Below are 18,003 nucleotides of genomic sequence, written 5' to 3' on the forward strand. Positions count from 1 at the left end.
TCGGAGCGGCTTCGGCGCCCACGGTGACCGTGGGGTGCGCCCAGAGCCGCCGGGGTCTGCCCGGCCTGCCCCGACGGAGCTCGGGCGGGGGGGAGCGCGGCCGGAGCTCGGGCGGGTGTTTCTCGGTGCCCCGGAGGCCGCGGTGCCCGTGGGTCCCGCCCAGCGCGGGGAGAGCGCGCCGGTGTCCTGGGGAGGGGAGAGGGCACAGTGGGGTCTCTGGAGGGTGACCTGGCGTGGGTAATGTCTCGGGTGATCGTGGCTGGTTTAGGAGTTGTCCAGCAGCGGGTAGTGCTGCTCTGGAAGAGCCGCGTGTCTGCATACCCTGGCCTGGCGCGTCCCCCTACGGGCAGCCTCGTTAATGTGCATAAACATCTAAAGAAAGGGTTCCGAGAGGACGGAGCCAGGCTCTGCTCGATGATGCCAAGTAATAGGAGAAAAGGCAGTGGGCAGAAAGTGATGCACAGGAAGTTCCTCCTGGATACGAGGAGGAACTTCTTTACTGGGTGAGTGAGCACTCGCTGGAACAGGTTGTCCAGAAAGGTTGTGGAGTCTCCCTCACTGGAGATACTCCAGAACTATCCGGACACAATCCTGTGCCACGTGCTCTGGGATGACCCTGCCTGAGCAGGGAGGTTGGACCGGATGACCCACAGTGGTCCCTTCCAACCTGTCCCAGGCTGTGATTCCGTGTGTGGGCAGCTGTGCTGGGGAAGTAAGAAGAGTTATTCAGTCTCTGAAGTATCAGTAAAGGGCCTTTCTGTGCCTGAGATTAGTTATGGTGAAGCCATGCTAAAAAAGAAAAAAACCAAACATTTGTGTGTTACAAATCTAAATTCTTAAAAGAGGTTTAGATTAAATCTTGCAGTAATGATGTTAGTGTGAATATTGGACACACTGGAAGGTAACTTGGCTCTATCAAAAGCTGTCACCAAGTGTTCTGATTGTGTAAATCTGGTGTTTAAATATTGATTTAATTGAAGCTCCAGTAATATAAGTTAATTGAGGAACTTATCCCTTGATTTCTCCAAGCTGGACAATATACTTCTTTGATTATTACTTTTGTCAGTAGGTTTAATGGGGAAATGTAAAATTAGGAACACCTCTGTAGTAACACTTCTCAGCTTTCACATCGTTGGGTTGGTTGTTTGTTTTTGTTCCTTTTACCTTAAGAACAGTAGTAAATGAGAAGTTGGTCATCAGTTTGACCAGTTACTGTACAGTAAAAGCAGGCCAGGTTATGTCACATTTCTTAATACACAGCTCTTTCTGTGCCTCATATAACCCCAAAATTAGATTTAACTTGTTCTTCTGTACATCAGATTATTTTTAGGTTATTAGGGAGATCATGAATTTTGTTTTCAAAAGTTGGAGCTAATTTTAGTTTTGACCAAATCATGTTTTCTCAAGCACTGAAACTTCACTGATTTTAGTTCTGTAGCGTGCATAGGACAAAGAAAATATTAAACATTCTTGGGTGGTTTTTTTCTGCAGACCTTTCACATTTAAATACAAATGCATATGAAATTAATGAGGCTGTGGGGTTTATCTCCTTAGCTTTATGTGCCAATACCAACTTCATGGGCAGTTTAGTAAAAAGAAAAAAGATGGCCCTTTCATACTGGTTGCTTATTCTTCCATTTCTTCTTTCTCTTTTCACAGCATAGATAAATTCAGTGTATAAAAATATTTTCAGTGTCCATGCAGCATTTCACTGACTTTGGTTGAAAAGGCTCCTACTCATCATATGGTACAGAAAACTTGGTACAGATCTTGGACAGTACTTGGAGGTTGTTTGACCACATTTGGAATTGCAGTAAGTATAGCTATTTTAAGCAGCAGTGCCACACATTCTGTTTTTATTTAGGAAACAGTAAAAAAAGTAATAGTGGAAATAGGAATTTCTAGTATTCTCCAAGAATTAAGCTATTGTCCATGTTACTAAGAATAAAAATTAGTTGCATGTTTTCTTTGTGATTTCTGATGAGTTGTTTTTCCTTCTTATTGGTGTTTTGCAGATAAGTGTTTGAACACAGCACTTGTCTAAGTATGCAGTCTGCTAATATGCTTCTGAAAAAAATAGTAAGAAGTTCTGTCCTTCCAGTTGCCGCACAACATGGGATGAAAAGGGATTTGTTTCCACTCAGTAGAACTCTGAGTTTATCACTTTGTCTGAAGCAGGACAACTCATGCAAACCGTCAGAAAAACTAGATTTAGATGCATGGAAGAAGGTAATGAAGTCTGGGTTGCAAGAAGAGGTCAGTGAGACGGTCTCTGAGCCTCAGGAGCTTTCCAGTTTGGCTGCTGCACGTGAGACTTTGGAGATGTGGAGACTAGCTGGCAAATTAGTTCCAGAAAGTGTCAGTGAAGAACAGCTAAAAACGTTTATGGAGTGTCCTTCCAAGTCAGCCAAAAAGAAGTATTTAAAGTTTTTGTATCTCAAAGAACTTTACAAGAAAAATGACAAAAGAAAGATGGAAGAGAAAAGGGAAAGGAAGCTGGAACCACAAGAGCAAACTTCAAAAACGGATGAGACCAAAAAGAGTCCATTTTTAGCTTTGTGGGCCAGCACTATGGATAAAGCCTACAACTGGAGGGCTGCTCAGTCCATGATCTTTGGCCAGCCTCTGGTATTTGACATGTCTTACGAAAAAGAAATGTCTGTCCGAGAAGTTGCAAACACAGTGAAACAGTTGGTCCAGAGTGAAGGCTGCAATCGGAGGGCTGTGGATCCGTTCCACATCCACTTCTGTAACTTCAAGGATGACAGCCTCTATCACAGGGAGTTTCTTAAGCATTATAGAGAGGCATGGGGCAAGCTGCTTATCACTGTGACAGAGCAGTGCTACACAGAAGTCTTTCCAAAGGATAAGCTCATCTATCTGACAGCTGATTCTCCCAAAGTGATGAAAACATTTGATCACGATAAAATCTATATTGTCGGGTCGATGGTTGACAAGAGCATAAAAACAGGAGTCTCTTTAGCACGGGCGAAGCGACTGGGATTGGAGACTGCAGCCCTTCCGCTGGATAAATACTTGCTTTGGAATACTGGTGCCAAAAATCTTACACTGGATCAAATGATGAATATTTTATTAACCTTGAAAGATACTGCCGACTGGAAGAAGGCTCTGGAGTTTGTTCCAAAAAGGAAATATCGTGGCTTTGTAACCAAGCCTGTAAGTGAACTGAAAAAAACCTTAGACCTGGTGAACACGCTTAAACTTGGAAAGAGACAGGAAGAAGTACAAAAGCAATTTGCCAAGAACTACCCTAAGAAGTATAAACTAAAGCAGAAGTAGAGTGATGGGAAAGAGAATTTTTTTTTTTTTTTACAGGCAAAATGCCCCTTAATGCTCCACTTTCTTGGGATGTTTAAAACTCTGTTCAGCTCTATCTCAAAACATGTCTTTGTTGCTTAAGTTTGAAATGACTGCTGTTAGGGTTGTCTTTTTTTTTAATTACCTTAGTAGTCCAGCTGTTTAAATTTATGCACACATTATTGAAATTATGTAAGAGAAATGAGATAACATGTTCTAAAAAAATTACTCTGCACAAAGAATATCAGTCTGTTCCGTTGAACCATGCTGGGACAAGGGTAATTGTAACTGAATGCAAAGGTCATTCTTCAGAGAACACCTCCCTGCTTTGGATTTGCAGTGGTTGGAGGCTGTCTATAGTTTTATGCTAAAAGATTACTAAGATGAAGTAGAAGAGACCTCCCCATTACTTCCTGGATCTTCTTTTGGTGTGCAGATGCATTGACTTTTGGATGCTGAACTAAAAACAAATGGGTAAAACCTTGCTTGAGTTTGTGGAGCTGGCCATTTTATTTCTAGATGTTCTGTCTGGCACAGATCAAGTCCCTGTTTGAAAGGAATAAATCAAATTTCTTCACCGTCCAAAAAAAAAAAAAAAAAGCTTTTATCCCCAAGTGCATGTGTTTTCAGGCCATGTAATGTAAATTTCCCACAGTGCTGGAACTTTTGAGGTGATAAAATGTCCTGTTAGTATTTCAGGAGGAGAGACCCTTCTGTCTGGAGCACGAGAAGGGTTTTAAGGGGTGCTTAAATTGTTAATTTAGTTAGCTACCCTGATGCTTGAAGTCAGTGATGGCAGGTGGTGAGTTTGGTCCTGAAAATTAAAAAAGCTAGGAGAGAGGAGTATAATTTCACAGAGTAGACTTAAAATATACCAGGGGTTGGTGGTGTGCACTCCCTGTCTCACCTCTTGGTACACATCGTTTCGAGGGGGGAATTGGAAAGCAGAAGATTCTCTGCTCCAATACTGCCTCTCACTGCCTGTGAGGCACAGGAGTTTCCAGGCATGGATAACCCCTGGCTCATGGAAAGCCCTAGTTCCTTTCAGCTGACTATGGTTGGGCAGTACACAAAGCTTCACCCTAGGGTGGTGTTTCAGGTGCTGCTTGAGAGCTGTCCTCAGCTCCTATGAAGCCCTCAGGTGCAAGGACGGACTGTGTGAGTGTCTGTGCCACACTTGGGCAGCCCCTTTTTCTTCACAGGAAGAAGAGACAACATGGAGCTGCTGAGTGTCATAGAATGATGGAATGGTTTGGGCTGGAAGGGACCTTAAAGAAGTTCCAAAACCCCGCTGAGGTCTGGGTACCATGTCCGTCCTGTCATTTGCTGTTTGCCACACAGCCTCTTCTGTGGCTGGTTTGCACACTGGGGAGGGGAAATGGTGTCACTGCTCACTTGAGCTCGTGTTACAGTCACAGAATTACAGAACAGGTCAGGTTGGGAGGGATCACCGTGGGTCATCTGGTCCAACCTCCCTGCTCAAACAGGGTCATCCCAGAGCATGTGGCACAGGATTGTGTCCCGATGGTTCTTGAATATCTGCAGTGAGGGAGACTGCACACCCTCTCAGGGCGATGTCCCAGTGCACACTCAAACGCACAGTAAAGGAGTTCTCCCTTAAGTTGAGCTGGAACTTCCTGTGCCTCAGTTTCTGCCCGTTGCCTCCTGTCCTACTGCTTGGCACCGCCGAGCAGAGCCTGGCTCCATCCTTCTTGGCACTTCCCGTCCCCGCTGCCCATAGATACTCAGACACCCTGATGAGGTAACGAGGTCACGATGTTGGTGAAACACGGACCGTAATCGCTAAACCACGCGCGGCGGGGAGGGCGCGCCGGTCAGCGCGGCAGCGGCCACGATTCCTCCACGCGCCTGTGACGCAGCGGCTCAGCTGGCGGTGCCGGGGGCTGGCGCTCCCCGTGAGGGAAGGGGAGGGAAGGGAAGGGAAGGGGAGGGAAGGGACCGGTGCCCATCCGCGCCCGCCGGGCCGTCCCCGCGCGCCGCAGGGGCGGGGCCCCGCGGAGGGGCGGGGCCGGCGCGTGGCGCGTGCGCGGCGCGGGAGGCGGTGGAGGCGGGGGAAAATGGCGGACGGCAGAGCCGAGGGGGAGAAGGCGAAGCGGCCGCAGCCCGCAGGAGGTGAACATGTAGCGCCTCTCGCCGCGGAGCTGTGGGGTGGGAATGGGGCCCGCGCTGGTCCCGCAGGGGTGGGGAGGGCCCAGGAGTGCCTCCCCCGGCCGGGCGGGCCCGGGCCGGGCCGTGTGATGCCCGGCCCTGCGGGGAGAGGGGGCGGCCCGGGCCTGAGGGGGCTGCGCTGGAGGATAGGCCGAGTCTGGGCCTGCTGTCCTCAGCCTTACAGGCGCTTTTGTAAAACTGTGACATCTTCTCCACGCAAATGTGCTATTTCTCTTTGTTAAAAATACGCGGGATACTTATGCCGTGTTTTGAGAGAAATTGGGTTGTTGCTGCCTGCAAGGATGAAGACAGCACCTTAAAGCTTTGCTTTTAGCTGCCGTGGTACCTTTTTTTACATATGAGTACAGTGAATACTCCTTAATTGCCTTTTTAAGCATCTTGGGGTTTTTTTTTGCTTGGCAGCAACCTGTAAGTTTATGGTTTGGTTTTATATATTTATATTGTGACTGGACAGCCTTGTCTTTTCTGCACTATTCGAAAATTTTTAATGGGATGTTTCTTTTCTTCTTTCTTCCCTTGATTTAAAGTTGAGAGGATAATGTCTTTTCAAAGATAAAACTTTTCTTTCCTGGTGTGTTTCTGTTTTTGTTGTAGTTGAATTTTGGTGGGTTTTTTCAGCTTAAATATATCTGTAGACAGAGGGCATTTCTTTGATCTGCTGAAAAATTAAATCAGGCTTGTAAAACATTAGGGCAGCCTAAACAGTGAATGTTATTTCTGATAATCACTGACATTTGAACAGTAATACTTGATTTTAGGTAGTTCCTTGACTCTTGGTTCTCTGATGGTTTTTGGTGGGCCTTTGGGTTTGATTTTTTGGGGTTTTTTTTTGTATTAGTAGTACAGTAACTGGACAGCATCAGTACATAAGTAATCCTTAGTGCCCTGTGTACTGTTTGGTGTGCTGCAACATGGTCTTAATGAGTTATGGTACCTCGACCCTAAGGAAGAGTAGTTAGCCCTTGATGATTTTTGAAAGCAGTTTGGAATCTTTAGCTTTTGCCAGGGTTAGTGGGGTTTACCTTAGAATTAACTTAGTTGTGTCTGGTTTGTTCCCACCTCCACCAGTGGTCGCACTCCTGGAGACAAGAGATCCTGGAATGCTGTGCAGCTGGCACTGTCAGTCTTGTCACTGCAACCACCTGGAGAGTGGAAGTTGTGCTCTCGTGTGGTTTGTTACACATGAGTAAAACTCCTCTGTGCAGTAGGACAGCTTTTTATTTCTGTGATCCACAAAACCAGCACCGATCAGTCTAGTTTTGGAAATAGTGCTAGTGCTTTCTGTAGGTGAAGTGTGATCTCCTTGGTATCTCTAGGAAATAATAAAGAAACCTTAATGTTTTGGAATATATATATATATATATATATGCATGCATTGGCATGGGAGAGACCCGTTTCATGGTTAATATGTGTCTGCATTTCTGTTTTCTGCAGAAATCAAACAGCACAGCAGCTCCTTGCCCACCTTCCCCAATTGTCCTGTGCCCCTTACAGTTCTGCAGTTCATCCTACATCAAGCCTAGTAGAAGTAAAACTGAGAATGCAGTGATAGGAGCTAGTTTTGAGAGAGATGCTCTTTAAAATTTGGTGAGAAAACAGATGTGAGTAGATTGTGTTAGGCTTCACCTCGTCCTTAGCAGTATTTGAGAATTTTCCCTTAAAGAAGTAAGCTTCAGTGTAATTAGCTTCAAGCTAGCACTAGTTTCAGAACCTGGACTGGTCCTGTGTGCCCTGAGATTTGGGCTGCTGTGGATTTTGTATATTATGAAAAAGTAGACTTTTAGGCCCATGGTTCCAGCACTTTTAAGGCCAGTGAATCTCCTACCTACCCTTGAGTCACATTCTCTGATGTACCTAGGCTAGACTTGGAATATTCTGTTTAATGTAGTTCCCTGGACTAGCTGTAAAGACCTTCTAGTCTTGCAGATTGCTGTTTGGTAAACTATGCTAAGTCAGCTACCAGTACCCAAGGTCACTTGTATAAATTTTGCTTGTTTCTCTTTCCTCTTTGGTTTTTCACTGTTATATCTATGCTTTCTGGGTCAAATTTCTAGTGGAACTGATTAAAGTTACAAAATATTTTTTGTGATCTGCCATATTTCCAAAGGCAAACAATAAATCTATTTTTGTTTCAGTCACTTATCTTAATAGCTGGAAGAGTGGGGTAGAAATGCTGCTGAAATGGTATATTCTGCTGCTTATGATTTGGGAAATAGCAAATACATGTATATAGATGGTGTCCCTAGATTTCCTCTGTCCTGATATTGTTTGCTGCTTTTTTTTCCTCAGAGCTACAGTATTGTTGACCTCCAGTTCAGACTTTCTTCTCTCCCATTGCTCCATCTTACTTAGTAGCTTTTTGCCATTAGCTTTTTTCCCTGATGGTCTGAACTTGCTGTGCATGGAATGTCCTGTTCTCCACTTGATACCATGATGAACTGGTGCTAACTCCAGTTTTTCTTAAACTGTTGCTGTGAGCACTTCCCTGTCCATTCCCTAATGTGTGTTGGGGTTTTTTTTTTTTCCTCCTGCTACTGCAGGGATTTGCTTATTGCAGCAGCAGGGAAGTGTCTTTTTGCTGAAGCATTTACTATGTTCAGTGTGAGTTTTCCAAGGACACCTTTGTCTCTTGGTGTAGCTGAAGAAGCTGATAATGTAGGAATGGAAATGTTACTGGAGTGTTTTTTAATCTGTGGTTCACTGTTCAGCTGCTATGTTTTCCATGACAAACCTAGAAAAGGTGAAATATATATATATATATATGTTTTTTTAGTGCTGATTCCTTCCTCAAGCAGAGCTTGGCAGATTTATTACAGATGAGATGCGGACAAGCAGTGACTTGAAAGATGATTGAGACAGCCGGCCTCACTGCAGTCACTCCCATGGTTTTAGAGTTGTGCCAGACAAGCCTAGAGACTGGCATGGACATGATTTTGTAGAAATTTAGTAGAATTAATTTTAACTTAGATTATCTACTCTAGATTTGGAATTGGGATTCCAGTTATCAAAGCTTATCTCTGGCAACTTAAAAACCCTAAAAAGATTTAGTCATCTACATGTAATTTACTACGTGAACTTTGACTTCCATACTAAATAAAAGAGATGGTGCTTCAAGATTGTTTTCCTGGCTCATACAAAAGAAGTTCTTTACCAGTAGTGGAGTGCTTGCAGTTTCTTCTCCTCTTTGTGTTTTGCTGTCCACTAAATGTACGTTGGTGGAAACTGCTGTCACTAAAAACACCTTACCTATTGCACCCAAAGTATAATGCTTTTTGAGGTTGCTGCTCCCATCAATCTGCTCAGTAAAAGTAGCTCATCTTGGTAAGTTGTTTCGACTTCACCAGGACCTGAAGAAGAGGCAGAAAAACCTGTGAAAACTAAGACTGTTTCTTCCAGTAATGGAGGAGAAAGTTCGAGTCGCAGCGCAGAGAAACGGGCAGCTAATGAAGAAGCCGAAGACTTCACCACAAAGCCTGCTCCTGCCAAAATGTCCAAGTTTGGATTTGCCATAGGCAGTCAGACAACAAAGAAGGCATCTGCAATATCCATCAAACTAGGAGCAAATGTAAGTTGCCCGAGGGCTTTTGATTTTAGGGAAACTGAGGCAAAAAGGGTAGCATTTTGGGGGGGCTTCCTCACAGAGGGAAACCTTGAATTCCATGAGGGTAACTTGGATAAAGTTTAAGCAAGCGTTGCAGGACCAGGTAGTTGTGCATGTGTAAGTACTTCAGGGTGATTAATAACAGGTCAGTTGTCTTAGGAAGCGAAAGGCTTGATTGAAATGAACTGTTGATCTTTGAACATAGAGAATAATTTCATAATGAGATTTGATAAGTCTGGAATAATTTCCTGAGGGAAATGAGCAGACTTGTTAAACTGCTCAGGCTACTTTGAAATGAGTGCTGGGAGCCTAATGCTGTAGGATGCTTAAAGCTGCAAGAAAGCATCTCTTAGATGGCTTAATAGGGTGTCTTCCACTCCAAAGATCTTATTCTGGATGGGGAAGCACAGTTGATTTTTCATGACTTTGCCTGTGCTTTGCAAGGTCAGTGTGATTCATTTGTACTTTATGCAAGACACGAGGCTTCGTTGCACAGGTTGTTAGGAATTCTGTGCCCTTTACTGTCCGGTACAAGGTATCCTTGTGCTTGTTTAGATGTGAATCTGATGAGTCTCTTTACTTCAGAAGCAGTCCTCTATAGCTTGGGCAAGGACAAGCCTGGCACTGCCTCTCCTTCTAATACAGTTCATGTACGTTTCCTGCCTACCGCTGTGACGGATACATTATAAATCCTTGTCTGCGTTAAATTCAAACTGTAATCATGAAAGGCTTGCACCTGCAGTGCCAGCTTTCTACAGATCTGCAAAAGATTAAAAGAGTGCTCTGTTACTTTGAGATGGGAGATGTGGGCTGGCAGCGTTCTAGGGTATAAATGCAATCAGGTCAGCTCAGACTGAGGAAGAATTGACAGAGCTGCCTTCTCCGAGCCACCAGCATGCTTCAGTTTCTTATGTCAGAAGATGCTTGCAGTGGCAATAAATTGGGCTCAGGGTTTCTGGTTCACTGCATTTAGTGGGTGACTGACAGTGCACCAGATGGGACAGTGCTGAAACTTATCCTGTTTCTTTCCAGTCATTTTTAGTCCCTTAGAACATTACCCATTCCTGTGGAGCAGATGCTTTAAATATGGTACAGTGTTTTGCTGTTGTACACTGCCAGTAAAGAACAGCTGTAGACAGTTGCATAAGGACTCTGCTGCAGTATCAGTTTCTATGAGTATATATTAAATAATCACCAATAAAGTAAAAATGGAGGAAGCACTGTATGTGATGGGTTTAGATAATTGGTAGTACTGTAGAAGCAAACTGTTACTGGTGACTTGGCTCTTAGTGGTGTCAAAGCGACTTTTGGTACCACTGTTGTATTACTTGTAACAGTTGTGAGTTTGACAGCTTCCTACACTTTTAAATAGAGGAAGGTTTTCATTGGAAATAAAAATAATACTTTTCAAAGGAGCCTTATATTAATTGGCCTGTATGATACACACTGATGCTCGTTTGAAAGTATTGAATTAAGCCAAAAAGCTGTTATATTGTTAAAATACCGGAGAATAAACATATTCATCTTTCTGACATTGATGGATGAGAATACTCCAAGAGAATAAAGGAAACAGTGACATAGTAAAATTTTGAATACCACAACTTACCCAGGATCTTTTTAATTGTTCCTGTCATGCACCAGTGGCTGAGTAGCCCTGCAGTGTGCTAGAAAGTTAAGACCTGCTTGTGGGGAGCTGTAATATGAGAGGGCTGAGCTTGCTCAGAGTGTATCATACTTAAACAAGCAGTCATTTTCCCTTTTTTGTTAGAGAAACCTTTATGTGCTTGATTCAAAGAAAAACTTTTCCCCCTGGTTGCCCATTTCAGTGAAGATGTTTGACTTCATTTACCAAAATATTTTAAAGGCCAAGGGTAGATTTTTTGAGTTAGTAGACTTACTTTACTTGTTTATTTGGTCTTTTTCAGAAGCCTAAAGAGCCTGTTCCAACCCTGGCTCCAAAAACCCTTTCTGTAGCAGCAGCTTTCAATGAAGATGAAGATGTGAGTAATAAGCCAGTGATCAACACAAAATACCATTGGTGTGGGAGGCAGAGAGAGTGGGTTCTTTAAGGTTTTATACATAAATGTCAGGAATTTTCAGCCTAGAAGCATCTCTCGTGTTTCTGCTTAATAATGTACAACTTTGTAGCTCTGTGTTGGTTCAAGAAGTCATTAAAAGTGCTGATAACTTTTCCTTGAAAATGAGATGCACAATATAATTTGAATTAATGGTTGCTTTTTCTGGACTTAATAAAGGGGAGGTGAAGGAAAGTTGTGCTTCTGGTTTGCTAAATATCTTGTCATGCCATAAATATCTCGCTCCTTCTTACACAGAGGTCAACAAAGGAATTTGTATTTCGGTCTATAACCTTGTAGAACCTCTGTTCTGTCCTAAGTCCCTTTGCTTTCCTGTGGGGCTGGAGTCCCTCCTTTATCTTGTCAGGCATTTGAAATGTTCAAAGGCAAGTGCCCAGCCATGCTCTAACCTCCTTTCTCTCTGCAGAGTGAACCAGAAGAAATGCCTCCAGAAGCCAAGATGCGCATGAAGAACATTGGAAGGTAGGTCAGCTTTTAACTGTGGTTTGGAGAGGGGTGAGTGTGTGAGAACGACACTGACCTCCTCCAGCACAGGTCAGGTCTTGCAGATGTCTTAGAAATACAGGAAGATAGAATGGGCTCAGAAATTTTTCTTTCCCAGAAACGGGAAAATTTTCAAACGTTGTGTCTGTAGGTTAAAAGTAGTGCATTTACATTTGAACTTTGAATCTTATTTGCCGCCTTTGTGGTGAAGAAATTGATTCTGCATTAAATAGAAGCTTGTTTTCTTCTTGGAAAGGTTATGGGTGGGAGTTCCTGCTTGCCACTATGTATCTTTCTGGTTCTCCATTTTGTGAATTGCCTTGAAGTAGGGCAGTCTGGTGAGGTTTTTTAACTTTTGTACAAGGGGAAGATGCGAATCATCTCCTTCAGAAAGAAAAAAAAAATTGTTTATTTAAACAAATATATGTAGTTCTTCTGCTTGCTACAGATTTGAGTAGAGGGCCAATCCTAAAATTAATAGGGACCTTTTCAGAGTAGGCTTTGCTTAAATTAGGGATGAATTTTGAGAATATGTATTTTAAAGGTGTTTATCACGATAGACTGTTTTTAAAGTTAATCCATCTGGAGGTTTTCTAGTTTCGTGGGGGTTTTTTTCTCCAGTAGCAAATTTGGATCCTCAGTTTTTTAATCCTTGAGAAGAATTCTTCACAGCTGCAGCAGTTACTGCCACTCCCACCTCCTGCTGCCCCATCTCATTGCTCTGTTTTGAGATGCTGTGGAGAGATCAGTTCTGTGGCCATTTTGCTGTTGCTGATAGTGAGGACTCCTGATGTAACAGAAAGAAAGGTGTGGTAGTTTCTGGCAGCAGATTGGACTTGAAATTGGTGTTTTCAGAGTCACATTGCACAGACTGCTGTAGTTGAGCTGACTTTCTTAACTGTTCTTGTTTTACGTTTTCACAGGGATACACCAACCTCAGCAGGACCAAATTCCTTCAATAAAGGAAAGCATGGATTTTCTGACAACCAGAAGCTATGGGAACGAAATATAAAATCTCATCTTGGAAATGTCCATGACCAAGAAAATAACTAAATGATGTGGATTACAAGTTGGGTGTTTGGGGGGAGGGGAGGGTGTAACGTTAAAGGAACAGTTTCCTTTTTTAAGAATGGTATGAGACTATCTTTGGAGCCACTTTTTTAAGATTTTGAGTGGTACACTAATGAATTAGTTTGAAATTAGAGGTAATTTATGTTTTCTATACAGATTTCAAGGCATTTGCTAATTTTGTAGTTCATGTGATTAGTTTGAAAAGGTTACAGATAATAAAGAAATTGGAGTGGTACCTTTTTAAGAATTTTTTTTTGGTCAGTGATTAAATAAGGTGGATGAAAAAGGTTACTGTCTCTTTAATCAGGTTAAAATTGAATGCTCGTGCATTCTCACTTCTGGCTCCCTCTTCATAACAGGAGAAACAGTTGACTTCTAGGAATTCTGCTAAAGAGAGAGCATTGTTTTGTGCTAGAAGTGTTACTGGACTATTAATTTGAATATAATCTACACAGGAAATAATAAGAACCTGGATTTTTTTTCTCCCTGCAGTCACCTTTTGTTAAGTCTCTGCAAAGTAGGAATTATGTTGCTCTGAGTGGCTCTGGTAACTTAGTTCTAATTTTGTTTTAAACTTCATGTAGGATGTGTAACCTTCTGTGGCCTGTTCATCCTAAGGAAATGGGCCTTGTCTGTATATTAGATACAGTCTGTAAAGAATATTCACTACAAAGGTAAATCAGTATTTTCAGTGTGCTCCTCTTAAATCATTAGCCTTGAGTAGTGCTTGTTAGCATTTCCTAGTGGTACACAAAAGCCACCACCAAAAATACAAGCTAATGTACATTAAGCTTCACATTTGGTTGAAATATTTTTCTTTACTATGCCTAGAAGGAATAAAAGCCACACCAAAAATCAGTAACTCACTGCTTAAGTATGAAAAATCCAAGATGCACTTTCCCTGTCTTGCCATTTAAAACAAAATGCCTTGATGCTATGACCTCAGTGGACACTATCAGGTCAAAGAATACTCTGTCTGCAGTTCTAATGCTTCTAACAAGTGTTGACTTCAGAAATAAAACTTGACCTTTTCCTGCCTGTCTGCCTTTTGCAGTGATTTTCAGCCATGACATTAGTCTGGTCAGTTTAATTTCCTGGCTTTCATACTGCAGAACAGTGCTGTAGGATTTTAGTAACAACTGTCTAAATTTTAGTCTAATCTAGATTGCATATTTTTAAAACATTGTACTATCAGAACTGGTTAAACAAATTTATCGACAGCAACACCACCACCTGCATTCCCCTTCCCCCAAACAAGCATAAAGGTTTTTTTTAAACTCAAATACCTGATAGTGTCAACTCCTAAATTAATTTCAGCCAGGAACTGGTTGTAGAATTCAGTATACAAATTGCTTTTATCCTGCCTCTAAAACCTTCATACTGAAGTTGAACCCGCAAGTGCAGAAAGGAAAGTGCATCTTGAAGTGTATTTTTTTATTATTATTATTATTATTATTTTAGGAAAGCTCTGACCACTTAGACTTTTGAGTTTGTAAGTTCTAAAAAATATTTTTTTGTATTTTTGTATTGTATGTGTAATCTTTTTTCTTTTGAAGTCTGATGCAGTTGAATACCTGTAACTGTTTTCTTTAAAAGCCTTGTTATAAACATAACATAAAAATGTATACATTATTTTTTTTTCCATAGCAGAAATACTTGGGTTTTTTAAAACAAAACACACTTTCAAAACTGACTTTCAGGACTTCCAAAACAGATTTGGGCATTACTGGAACTAGGCAAGGCAAACTTTTCACTTATTTTCGTCACATGTGGTTATGTTTGTTGAAATAAATCCCTTTAAGATAGTGGTAATTCATAGTGAACAGCTATTTTCTCGTGCTCCTTAGTTGCTCCATATTATGTTGATCACTTGTATTAGGAAAAAAGTAAAACAGAATTTTGAATAAGAAGATAGCTTGGAGATCTGGTAATTTTTTAGTTGACCTACCACCACTGTCTTCCACATCTTGGGCTCAAGGAGACACTCATATCCAGAGTTTCCTTGTACTTCAGAATCATCTAGGAAATTGCCAAGCAGAAGAGCAGACACACTAGGAAATACCTTCCATGCAAGTGAGAGAGCAAAAGTTATATTTATCTATCTTACTCCTATGGTCAGTAAATAATTATAGACTGGGAGAGGCTGCAGAAGCTTCTAAAGCTCAGTGATCCTGCCTCACCTGATGCAAGTTGTCTCTTCCTGATGCTTCATGGAAGAGAATTGATGAAGGTGACCTCAGTCCCTGTAGGACTGAGTGCCTGACAAGCTGGATCTTGTAGCTCCTGGTGTTTAATGTCTGACACATGAAAGAACAAACTGACTGACCTGAAAGGCAAATGTTACCTAGGAATTCACTTGAAGCTGTGGGCTGTTGTTAGAATATTAGAATAGTCATGGTCTTTGTGTGCAGACAGCCTCTTTTTTTTTTTTTTTAATTTTTTCTAAGAATGTTCAAGAATCCTGAAACTCCTGGTAAACTATCTGATTTAGCTGTCTTTAAGTGCTTCCAGAAGGTGTGCTGAGACCATTAATTGCTTAGAATAGCAAGGTATGTATAGCTGTCAGTGGTTGAAATGTCTATCCATCTAACTTGTGTAGTTTTATCTCAGAAGGTTTATGCTTCCTTAGCAGGAATTAGCACCTGAGCAGCCTGCAGAACGCTGAAGACATGAGGTGATGTGAGGAGTTACCTGGTAACCTCCTCTGTGCTACCCTGCAGCTGGGCTGTTTTAGGCCTGCTGGGTTGTAAATGAATCCAAACTCATCTAATGCTAACTATATTAAAATAATAATAAAAAAAAGAATCCAAAGAAAAAACCAAAACAAACAAAAAAAGACAAAAAAACCCCCAAAACCCAACCCCAGAACAGTGCAGTGTACTGCTGCTGGCAGTGTTTCAGGTAATCCTGGGTGTAGGCGCTTGACTAATTTCACTCCTCAGGGTGTGGGAGGTGCACTGTCCAGATTCTCAGAATCAAGATTTTAGAAGGAAGAAGTCCCAGCCAGCCTGTCTCTAAGGTGCCATTTCTCAGGCTTGTGCCATGTCAGGGATGGCCAGTCACAGGATACACTGACCTTTAGCAAAACCAACTCTCTGTGTCCCACCATGAGCATCACGGCAGCAGCCACAGCTGCTGCCACATGTGTTGTGCTCTATCTCTGTGTCTGCCGGGTTTGCAGAGCACCCCTTGACAGGACTGTGCTGAGCTCTGTGTGCTGGCTGTGGCTTTACCAAAGTTTGCTTTGTGAAGAAACTTGGAGGAAAAATCAGCTTTTGAGAAAAAGGCAGCCTCTGCTTCCTGAAGAGGCAGATGGGTTTTAAACTATCAGAAATCACTGGCCTAAGTACAACTCTGTCTAGAGTAAGGTGAGACACATCTGTTTGGAGAAGCAGCAGAGTTTTAAGAAGGTTTTTTTTCTCTGTAGTTAGTAGCCCTAAAGGGTGTTCTGCAAAAAGGTTGAGGTTTTTTGAATTCATTATAAAATTACAAACTGAGGAATGCTGAGCAGTCCTGCCCTTAAGCTACAAAAGGGAAGGTTATGTTCTAAAACCACAATAATTTGTTGTCTAGTTCCTCTGGCAAGAGATGGAAGAACACCATAAATATGGGACAATTAACAGTTTGCTTTTTACTTTATCTGTAAACATTCCTTATTTCTTCTGCTTTTATAAATGAAGGGATCTCCCACTGTTCTGTAATTTTGAAATACTGGCATCTTATATAGTGCTTACCTAGGAAAGCTGCTAATATCTAATAATGTGGAGCCACTGCCTCGGGTAGAAGTGTAGTTATCCATGGAATTAAAAGCATGAAACATGAACCGTTACCCTTAAACTCTGGATATAGCATGTTCAGTTTGTTTATGAACTTCCATTTAACAGTCTGCAGTGGGGGGAGTCCAAGCAAGATTTAGTCACCAAAGCAAATATTCAGACTGCAGCACACGCCTTTTTGAGGTCTGGACACTTCCAAGCCAGCTGCCTTCAGGCTGGGCAGAGAGGAGGGAGCACTGGCAGTGACTGTCAGCACTGCTAATCAGAGTATGAACTTCCTGGTGCGGTGTTGTACAGTGAGGTCTTAAAAACATCTGCTAAGCTTGTGGTGTAGTTCATAAATCTGGTTTTTGGGATTGGATTTCCCGATGAGACGAATGCACAAATGGAGCAAGAGCTCCACTGAAACTTGAAGTCGTGAGCGTATGTTGATGTTTTCCTGGCAGCACAAGTTTATTAATGTAAAGGTAATGCAAGTTCTAATAAAAACATCTCTCCTTTTCTCCCTCAGCCTCCCATAATTAGTAAACATAGTAGTAGCACAAACCATGCTGGCTGATGCTCAGTAGTTACAGAATCACAGTTGTGCCTCTGTGAAAGAAGTGTGACTGTGGTGGCCCTCCCTGTTCACAGGCAGAGCAGCTGCCACTGTCTAGAACTGCAGTAACAGGCAGTTGTGAAACTGGGGCCTGTCTCAGGGTGAGCCTTGCTTTTGTTACTTCGATGCTTGTTTAAGAGTCCTGTTCACATGTAAAATGTAAAGCCATGACAAGAGCTTGGACTGTTACACATCTAAAAGCACCAAATCATTCAGCAAATGCTGTTACCATCTGTAAGGCAAAATACTGCCCTTAGGACAAAACTTTTCCCAGGGGAGGAAGACCAACTTACTTTCTGCAGAGCCCCTTCAAGGTCACACTAGATTTGTGAGCATGTTCCCCAACAGCCCTGGGCCTGAGGGTGACAACAGAGTGACCAGGGGCCTCTCGCCTTCCGCAGCTGGAACTCTTCTGCACAAGAACAGGCCTTGGTAAAGAACTGCTTGAGAGCTGCTGGGTTCCACCCTGCTGTCAGCAGCAGCTCTAAGACTGGCTCCTGAATGTTGCCATAATATACGCCCCTCCGGGACTGTAGAAATTCACCATGATTCCTTTAACAGCCAGGAATTACAGTTCTAGCTCAAGTAAAAACAAAGGGGTGTGTGAAAATTATCCACACATCACTTGGCTGTTTTGCATCCCCGTGGAAGAGCAGTAATTCAACAGTAGGCTACGTTACTCCTTCAGCACTCAGCCTTTGAAACCTGTCTTTGTTTAATTATATACTTGCTTTTTTACTTACAGAGAGCCAATACACTAAAAAGCTCCCTTATCACTTCCCTGAGGAATCAGGATGAACCACAAAAGATAATCAGCCTTTCTGCGCCATTGGTGTTGCCTTGAAAGTTCCTGTAACAGCAAATGGAAAG

General features: G+C 42.4%; 2 protein-coding genes across 4 annotated transcripts; both read left to right on the plus strand.

The window, feature by feature from the left end:
* Positions 1–4: 4 nt before the first annotated feature.
* On the plus strand, positions 5–3,803 carry TRMT10C (tRNA methyltransferase 10C, mitochondrial RNase P subunit). 2 transcript variants are annotated; one of them, XM_027648582.1, is made up of 3 exons: positions 5–34; positions 1,660–1,813; positions 2,016–3,803. In XM_027648582.1, exon 3 carries the CDS (start codon positions 2,047–2,049, stop codon positions 3,298–3,300), a length of 1,254 nt encoding a protein of 417 aa, XP_027504383.1. In that variant the 5' UTR covers positions 5–34; positions 1,660–1,813; positions 2,016–2,046; the 3' UTR covers positions 3,301–3,803. The 2 variants fall into 2 exon arrangements, with proteins under 2 accessions (XP_027504383.1, XP_027504384.1); XM_027648583.1 differs by lacking the exon at positions 5–34 and adding an exon at positions 238–503.
* A 1,565-nt stretch (positions 3,804–5,368) lies between these two features.
* PCNP (PEST proteolytic signal containing nuclear protein) lies at positions 5,369–17,037 on the plus strand. 2 transcript variants are annotated; one of them, XM_027648683.1, is made up of 5 exons: positions 5,369–5,451; positions 8,853–9,073; positions 11,035–11,109; positions 11,612–11,667; positions 12,612–17,037. In XM_027648683.1, exons 1-5 carry the CDS (start codon positions 5,397–5,399, stop codon positions 12,739–12,741), a joined length of 537 nt encoding a protein of 178 aa, XP_027504484.1. In that variant the 5' UTR covers positions 5,369–5,396; the 3' UTR covers positions 12,742–17,037. The 2 variants fall into 2 exon arrangements, with proteins under 2 accessions (XP_027504484.1, XP_027504485.1); XM_027648684.1 differs by lacking the exon at positions 5,369–5,451 and adding an exon at positions 5,610–8,829 and having other exon boundaries at positions 8,905–9,073.
* Positions 17,038–18,003: the final 966 nt, after the last annotated feature.

Source organism: Corapipo altera, unplaced genomic scaffold (genome assembly GCF_003945725.1).
Source record: "Corapipo altera isolate COAL_440 unplaced genomic scaffold, ASM394572v1 58, whole genome shotgun sequence".
NCBI classification, from domain to species: Eukaryota; Metazoa; Chordata; class Aves; order Passeriformes; family Pipridae; genus Corapipo; species Corapipo altera.